The sequence below is a fragment of the Orycteropus afer genome, unplaced genomic scaffold (assembly GCF_000298275.1).
Source record: "Orycteropus afer afer isolate SDZICR_OR568_19922 unplaced genomic scaffold, OryAfe1.0 scaffold00185, whole genome shotgun sequence".
Classification (NCBI taxonomy): domain Eukaryota; kingdom Metazoa; phylum Chordata; class Mammalia; order Tubulidentata; family Orycteropodidae; genus Orycteropus; species Orycteropus afer.
Window position 1 is genome coordinate 3,333,111 of NW_006921772.1, and position 9,352 is coordinate 3,342,462.

At 36.1% G+C, this 9,352-nt stretch overlaps 1 protein-coding gene across 1 annotated transcript in view; it reads left to right on the plus strand.

Moving 5' to 3' along the window:
* SLC27A6 (solute carrier family 27 member 6) overlaps positions 1-9,352 on the plus strand; it is a 152,828-nt gene that overhangs the window by 101,218 nt on the left and 42,258 nt on the right. Inside the window, exon 5 of the mRNA XM_007947459.1 lies at positions 3,706-3,900. Within this exon, the coding sequence (XP_007945650.1) occupies positions 3,706-3,900 (195 nt within the window). The remainder of the gene's footprint in view (positions 1-3,705; positions 3,901-9,352) is intronic.

Here is a 9,352-nt window from a genome sequence, read left to right on the forward strand (position 1 = left end):
AGTAATATGAAATCCTTGATAACTTCAATGTTTTCTCCATTTATCATGATGCTGCTTATTGGTCCAGTTGTGAGGATTTTCATTTTCTTTATGTTGAGGTGTAATCCATACTGCAGACTATAATCTTTAATCTTCATCAGTAAGTGCTTCAAGTCATCTTTACTTTCAGCAAGAAAAGTTGTGTCATCTGTATATCACAGGTTGTTAATGAGTTTTCCTTTAATCCTGATACTGCATTCTTCTTCATATGGTCCAGATATTACCTCTGTTGATTGCATACCGATTGAATAACTATGGTGAAAATATACAACCCTGGCATACTCCTGTCTTGATTTTAGACTATACAGTATCCCTTGTTCTGTTTGAATGATAGCCTCCTGGTCTATGTGCACTTTCCTCATGAGCACAATTAAGTGTTCTGGAATTCCCATTCTTTTCAATGTTATCCATAATTCATTATGATCCTCAGAATCAAATGCTTTTGCATGGTCAATAAAACACATGTAAACATCTTTCTGATATTCTTTGCTTTCAGCCAAGCTCCATCTGACATCACCAATGATATCCCTCGTTCCACATCCTTTTCTGAATCCAGCTTGCAGTTCTGGAAGTTCCCTGTCAATATACTGCTGCAATTGTATTTGAATTATCTTCAGCAAAGTATTACTTGCATGTGATACTAATGATATTGCTTGGTAATTTCCACATTTTGTTAGATCACCTTTCTTTGGAATGGTTACAAATGTGAATCGCTTCCAGTCAGTTGGCCAGGTAGCTGTCTTCCAAATTTCTAGATGAGTAAGTGCCTCCAGCATGGCATCTGTTTGTTGAAACATCTCAATGGGCATTCTGCCAGGTCCTGGAGCCTTGTTTTTCACCAATGCCTTCAGTGCAGCTTGTACTTCTTCCTTCAGTATGATTGGTTCTTGATCATATGCCATCTCCTGAAATAGATGAACATTTACCAATTCTTTTTGGTACAGTGACTTTGTGTATTTCTTCCATCTTCTTTTGATGTTTCCTGTATCATTCAATATTTTGCACATAGGATCTCTCAAAATGATAACTTGAGGGTTGATTTTTTTCTTCAGCTCTTTCAGCTTGTGAAATGCTGAGTATGTTCTAACTTTTGGTATACTAATTCCAGGTCTTTGCACATTTCATTATAATAATGGACTTTGTCTTCTCAAGCTGCTCTCTGGATTCTTCGGTTCAGCTCTTTTATCTTGTCATTTCTTCCATTTGCTTTAGCTACTCTCCATTCAAGGGCAAGTTTCAGAATTTCTTGGGACATCCATTTTGGTCTTTTCTTCCTCTCCTGTCTTTTTAATGACCTTTTGCTTTCTTCATGGATGATGTTCTTGATGTCATCCCATGATTCTTCAGGTTTTCAGTCATTGGTGTTCAATGCATCACATCGACTCTAGATGGTCTCTAAATTCAGGTGGGATGTAATCAACATTGTATTCTGGCTCTCATGAACTTGTTTTAATTGTCTTCAGCTGCAACTTGAACTTGCATATGAGCAGTTGATGCCCTGTTCTACAATCAGCTCCTGGCCTTGTTTTGGCTGAAGATAGTGAGCTTCTCTTTCTCCTCTTTCCACGGATTTAGTCGATCCTATCCCTTCATATTCCTTCTGGTAAAGTCCATGGTATAGCCTCCATTCATGTTGTTGAAACAGGTATTTGCAATGAATAAGTCATTGGTCTTGCAAAATTCTATCATGTGATCTCTAGCATCATTTGTATCCCCAGGGCCATATTTTCCAACTACTGGTGATTCTTCTTTGTTTATAACTTCTGCATTCAAATCACCAGTGGTAATCAACACATCTTGATTGCATATCTGGTCAATTTCAGACTGTAGAAGTTGATAAAAATCTTCAGTTTCCTAATCTTTGGCTTTGGTGGTTGGTGCATAAATTTGAATAATAGTTATATTAACTGGTTTTCCTTGTAAGTGTATGGATATTATCATATCACTGACAGCATTGTATTTCAGAATAGTTCTTGAAACATTTTTTGTGACAATGAATGCCACACCATTCCTCTTCAATTTGTCATTCCTGGCACAGTAGATCATATGGTTTTCTGATTCAAAATGGCTAAAACCAGTCCATTTTATCTCACTAATGCATTAGATAGGAGCTCTGGTAGCATAGTGCCTAAGGCACTTGACTGCTAACCAGAAGGCTGGCAGTTCAAACCCACCAGCCACTCCTCAGAAGGAAGGTTGGGCATTCCTACTTCCGTAGTGATACTGCCTCGGAAACCCAAGGAGGGGTCGCTATGAGTCGGGGCCGACTCGATGGCAAAACAACAACAACAACAACAATGCATAAGATATTAATCTTTATGTGGTCCATTTCATTTTTGACAACTTCCAATTTTCCTAGATTCATATTTCATACATCCCATGTTCCAATTATTAGTGGATGTTTGCAGCTGTTTCTTCCTATTTTGAATTGTGCCACGTCAGCAGATGAAGTCCCGAAAGCTTTACTCCACCCATGTTATTAAGGTCAACTCTACTTTGAGGAGGCAGCTCTTCCTCAGTCATATTTTGAGTGCCTTCTAACCTGAGGGGCTCATCTTCCAGCACTATATCAGACAATGTTTCAGGGCTATTCACTAAGTTGTCCAGTAATATATCAGACATTGTTTCACTGCTATTTGTAAGGTTTTCATTGGCAAATTCTTTGAGAAGTAGATGGCCCTTCCTTCTTCTGAGTCTGTCTTAGTCTGACAGCTCTGCTGAAACCTGTCCACCATGTGTGACGCTGCTGGTATTTCAAATACTGGTAGCATAATCTCTAGCTTCACAGCAACATGCAAGCCACCACAGTACAACAAACTGACATAGAGAAATACTCTCTTAGTTAACTAAAAAGTTTGAGTGTATCCAGAAGCACTTGGGAAGAAAGGCCTAGTGATCTTATTCCAAAAACTCACCCACTGAAAACCCACGGATTGCTGTTCTACTCTGACACACCAAGGGTTGCAATGAGTTGGACTCAATTAGACAACGTTGGTTTGGTTTCTGGTTTTGCAAATTTTCCTTTAACTCCCAAATATGAACTGGAAGTAAAAATGTGAGTGTAAAGCACATTCTAAAATAGTGACATTTGGTTGTCATAATATTTGCAAGCTAAATATTCTGATGACTACATGGCCTCTATTTAGTGTTTACAATATGCTAGTCACTAAATATTAATTATGTATAGCATTATATAGGTGAAACAGATATTATTACCTTCTTCTGTAGATAAATGAATGGAAAATCAGAGGTAGTGCAACATCTTTTTCCAAGTTATATAGATAATGAATGATAGAGCTTGGAGTATAAAACTAAATAATTCTTATAATTTTTTTTAAAGCAATGTCTTTTCCTAAAATATGATGTCTTCCTCACCAGATCTGTATCCTTCCCACCCCCAAAAAAGCCTTCAGTAATCTAAAATTTAGGAAGAGCTTTTCCCAGATATGGGCATATAAATATAAATGCTCTATAATTCAGGTTCAGGCTTATTTATACAGTTATTAGACCAGTTCTGAAACAGACTTACTTGATTTTTTTTTTTTTAATTTCCTTCACTTATTACACATATGGAACTTCTAGGCTATTTCCTATTTAAATAATAGTAATAATAATAAGTATCAGGAACTGAATTTTATCAATTACACATGAAATCTCTTCTAACAGAAAGAAGGAGAAAAGGATCATCAGGTGCGTCTGGCGATTGGCAATGGCCTACGGAGTGACGTATGGACAGAATTTTTAGACAGATTTGGAAATATTAAGATGTGTGAATTTTATGGAGCAACTGAAGGAAACATTTGTTTCATGAACCACACTGGGAAAATTGGATCAGTTGGGAGAACAAATTTCTTTTACAAAGTAAGTACAGTATTTTCTTTACAAAAGAAATACATGGAGGTCTGCTAACCCTCTTGTAGACTTTGTGGTTTAATTTATGGTAAAAATTATCACTTTTTCTTTTAAGTTGAGAACTTCTATGAATAAAATGGTTGCCTCTAGGTGAACTGTGGCACTATTGGTAATGAAAACTTCAACCATCTCCTGTTTTTCATCTATAAAATAAGGATAATAATACCTAATTCTTTAATTCAGTTCTGAAATTTAATAATATAATGTATAAATAAGTATAGGCCCTCCAAACCAAAAGAAAGGTTCTCTGGTGATGTAGTGCCTAAGGCACTTGACTGCTAACCAGAAGGCTGGCGGTTCAAACCCACCAGCCACTCCTCAGAAGGAAGGTTGGACAATCTACTTCCGTAGTGATACTGCCTTGGAAACCCAAGGAGCCCCTAGCATATGTTAATTTCAGTCTTTCCATTTTCCTTGAGTATTTTCAATCTACTACTTCTACTTATATTTTATATTTTATACCACCCAATATTATCTATCTATCTATCTATCTATATCCATCTATCAATCTATATATATGTATCTATCTATCTATCTATCTATATATGTATATGTGTGTGTGTGTGTGTGTGTAAATATATATGTTGTTGTTGTTGTTATGTACCTTCATGTCAGACCTGACTCATAGCCACCCCTCCTTGGGTTTGCAAGGCAGTATCACTACGGAAATAGATTGCCCAACCTTTGTTCTGAGGAGTGGCTGGTGGGTTTGAACCACCAGCCTCCTGGTTAGCAGTCAAGTGCCTTAGGCACTATGTCACCAGAGCTCTTGTAAATATATATATATATATAGCCAAACTCACTGCCATTGAGTTAATTCCGACCCATAGATAACCTTCATTGGGTTTCCAAGGCTGTATATCTTCATAGAAGCAGACTACCCTATGTTTCTTTTGTGGAATGGCTTGTGAGTACAAAGCACTGAGTTTTTTGTTAGCAGCCAAATGCCTCTAACCACTACTTCTAATTTTTTTCCAACTCTCTCAAGATAAAGAGATCTAGTGGCAAAGTAATTAAAGCATTTGGCTGCTAAGCTGCTAACCAAAAGGTCAATAGTTTGAACCTACCCAGCTGCTCCTTGGGAGAAAGATGAGGCAATTTGTTTCTGTAAAGACTTACAACAATGAAAACCATATGGGGCAGTTCTACCCTGTCCTGTAGGGTCTCCATGAGTAGGGATCAACTTGACAGTGGGTTTGGTTTTATCAAGATGCCACTAAAATCTTAAAAGTAGTCAAAGAAATCTCCTTTGAAGGAGTAAAAGACTTATAGCTGATTTTTGAATAGCAAACATGGAAGATAAAAGACTGTTGACAGTGTTTCTATAGCCTGTTTGGAGGAAATAACTAACTAAAATTTATACACAACAAAAATATTTTTCAAAACAATGATGAAATAAAAATAAGAATCTCAAAATTTATAAAGCAAAATTGATAGAACCTCAAGGGGAAACAAACAAATCCAAATCATAATAGCAAGGTCCCTGGGTGGCATAAACAATCTGTACTTGACTGGTAACCTAAAGATTGCCAGTTTCAACCCACCCAGCAGTACCATGGAAGATCCTGGCCTGTTGATCAGCTTCCACAGAGATTACAGCCAGCTCCTCTCCAGATAACAGAGTCTCTCCAAATGAACATAAATAAAACAATTGCCTCAAATCATAGTAGTGTATTTTATTACAGCTCTTTCCATGTTTGATGGAACTAGCAGAAATACCTTTTATAATATTAAATATTTGAATAATATAATAAGAAAACTACTTGATTTAATGGACATATATAAGACACTGCATCCAACAACTGAAGAATATATGTTCTTTACAAGCACTCACGCAAAGTTTCAAAAATTTACTTGGCTACTTAAGAAAGTATAAAAAATGTCAAAAGATTGAATACATATTAATTGTTTTCTGACAACAGCTACAATAGGCTAGAGAATAAGAAACAGACAGCTAGATAATTTCCTATGTATTTGAAAAATAATAGTCCTACAGTTCTATAGTTGAAGGAAAAATCATAATCCAAATTAGAAAGTGTTTTGAACTTAATCATAATGAATATGCTACATTTCAGAACTTGTGGATTCAGTGAAGAACAGCTGAAAATGAGTGAGCTAAACATCCATCTCTACAAGTTAATTTAAAAAAAAAACATTTAAATAAGTTCAAAGAAAATAAAAGGAAGGGAATCATAAGGAACAGAAATTAATGAAATTTGAAAGAAACATTTACTAAGAGCTTTCAAAAAAGACAAAAATGTATTTTTTAAGTGAAAAATGATTGATTGAGAGGGAGAGAGAAGGCACAAATAACGACCAGGAATGGAAAAGGAGATGTAGCTACAGATGGTTCAGACATTAAGACACAGATCAGAAAGTATGTTGAATTACTTCATATCATTAAATTTGTAAATTTAGTTGAACTGGACAAATTCCTAGAAAAGTACAGCTTACCAAAATTGATTCAAGGTTTATCTTGTTACACTAAAGATTACCTTATCTGACTCAAGAATTATTTTATCACACTAAAATGAATAATAAAAAAATTCTTCCCTCTGTTCCAGATAGCTTCCTCAGTAGGATTGCCAAGTATTCAAAAAGCAAATAATTGCAATCTGATAAACTCTTTCAGAAATTAGAAAAGGAGGAAAAACTTCTCAACTCACTTTATGAGTCAACCTTGACATGAACAGTGCAAGGACAGAAGTTGACAGGCAGTCATAGTCATAAATATATGAAGAAAGTCTTCTTTGGTCAATAATCTTTGTCTTCAGCTATATTTCTCAGTGGCCCCACATAAGCCTTGAGAGTAGAATGATTTATGGCATTACTGTTGAGGTTTCCAGAGCACACTAACCAAGGAGAGATTAACAATTTCCATTTGTAGAACTGCTTTTGAAAACATCTTTAGAATTTCACAGTGCAAATCTTGGTGCATCTGAATTACTGGCATCCTTAGCTTCTTTAGTTTTATAGGCTAAGTTTTCTGTAGAGTAAACTGACATACATCAAAGAACACCTGGAAGCAATGAAAAAGAAGTATTTGGTTTTCTAGTCTGTGGTATTTATCCCCCCAATAGCTGGAAGTAATTGACATACGTATGTTTTTCATGCTGCAGCTGCTAACCTTCTTAGGGTACTTATTCAAATCAGGTGTAAATTGATCTCAATTAAAGAATGTGCAAACTATTTTTTATAATGCATTCTTTGGGGATTTTGAGTTACCAGAAATGTGTCTGCATTCTGAGCTAAAGTACTTGGGGATGTAAATGGTGATATTACTGACTTTTACATTTCTTGCAGTTATTTTCTCAATTCACTGCACTATTTCCATTACAAATTTGATATTCATATTAAGCCTCCTTAGCAAAGCTGAATCATTCCAAAGTAATCATCCAGCAATGATTACAATGAATATTTGTATTTGATATTACTGGCTTGACTTCCATTATGATTTTCTAACATTTTAAGTTCCCTGTCAGAATATTATAGCTATTAATAATGCAAGAAGTCACGATTGTTTCCAGTTTCCTTGGAAAATTTTTAACTGTTCAACTCATCTTTTTCTCTTTTTCTCTTTAAGTTTGGAAATGAAAAATCAGTTGTTCTAATACTATATGTTATTCTGTCCTCTCTGTTGTCATAACACTAACATGTCGTTTACATAGGAAATTGTTTACATAGCAAGTAGCAAAAAAATTTTGGACCTAGAATTTTATTTCATAAATAGATGGGGAGATTTGATAAGTGTTTCTCTAAAAAATATGTATACTTACTAGAGACTTCCACTTACTATCTCAGAGAGGAATCAGCCTCCAAATGGAAAGAGAATGTCACAAATGAAGGAAAAAGATGAGGCAGCAACACAGATCCCTGTGACTTATAAGTCCTTCCTGTGTGCTATAGAACCAAAACTCACTGCCATAGAGTCAATTCCAGTGCATAGCGACCTCCTTTGGGTTTCTGAGGTGGTAAATCTTTACAAAAGGAGACTGCCCAGTATTCCTTCCGCAGAGTGGCTTGTGGGTTTGAACACCAACCTTCTAGTTAGCAGTCAAACGCCTGAGGCACCATGGCACCAGAACTCCTTTCTGTGTGCTATTTGGGAGCTCTGGTAGCTTAGTGCTTAAGGCACTTGACTGCTAACCAGAAGGCTGGCAGTTCAAACCCACCAGCCACTCCTCAGAAGGAAGGTTGGGCAATCTACTTCCATAGTGATAATACCTCGGAAACCCAAGGAGGGGTTGCTATGAGTTGGGTCTGACTCGAAGGCACATAACAACAACAACACCATACTTACTATTTAAATACATAGAACTAAAGGGACAGGTACCTCATATGTGCCCCCAAGGCAAACAATACAGAAAAGTTGGTGACAATGTGTTTGAGAGGCAAACCCAAGTAAAAGTTATGGATTCCTTTCTCCTTTTTCATACTATTTCATCTGGGGATAATATTTCAGAAGTGTATAATACACTACTACATATTGGGTGACTTAAGCCAATAGAAATTTATTTTCTAACAATTCTGAAGGCTAGCAGTTCAAAATTAAGGTGTCAGCAGGATTGTTCCCTAGTGGAGGCTTTGAGGGAGCCGTTTGTTCTAATCTCTTTTAGCTTCTGGTGCTCCTTGCCTTGTAGATGCATCAGTGTAAATTTTGCCTCTTTTTTCACGTAGTCTTCCCTGTTTATGTGTCTGTCTGTGTCTCTTCTCTTATCTGATAAGGACTCCAGACACGTTGCATTAGGGCCTACCCTAAGCCAGTATGACCTCTTCTTAAACTGATTGTATCTTCAAGGACCCTATTGCCAAATAAGACCATATTCACAGATACTGGGTATTAGAACTTCAGCATATCTTTTTGCTGCACACAATTCAACCCACAACAGGAAAGAACAAAAATGAAACCCAGAAAGGAAACAAAACTTGAAAAAAGTGATAAAATTGAATTTAAATAAAAGGCAGTTGAAAATAATATGAATATACATTAAAATAGGAAGTACTCTAAATGCCTAGGAAATGTTTAGAAAAACCATTTCCCATGTGCTGAAAAAAATGTTATGTTATGTGCCATTGAGTCGGAGAAAAACTACAACATTCTTATTAAAAATAAGAGGTCAAAGAGGAGGAATATTAAAAAAAAATAGACCAACAAAAGGAGTTGAAAAGTTAGCATGCTTAGCTCAAAGGAAAAAAAAAAGAAAATATTACAGAAATGAATAAACCTCACATTAAAGGACTTATAAATAAAAGGGACTGTAGACAATTTTAGCAGCATCACAATAAATGGAGAGAAGATTGAGGTTGTCAAGGAATTCACGTTGCTTGGTTCTACAATCGATGCCAACGGAAGGAGCAGTCAGGACATTAGACAACGTGTAGCATTGGGAAAGTCAACTGC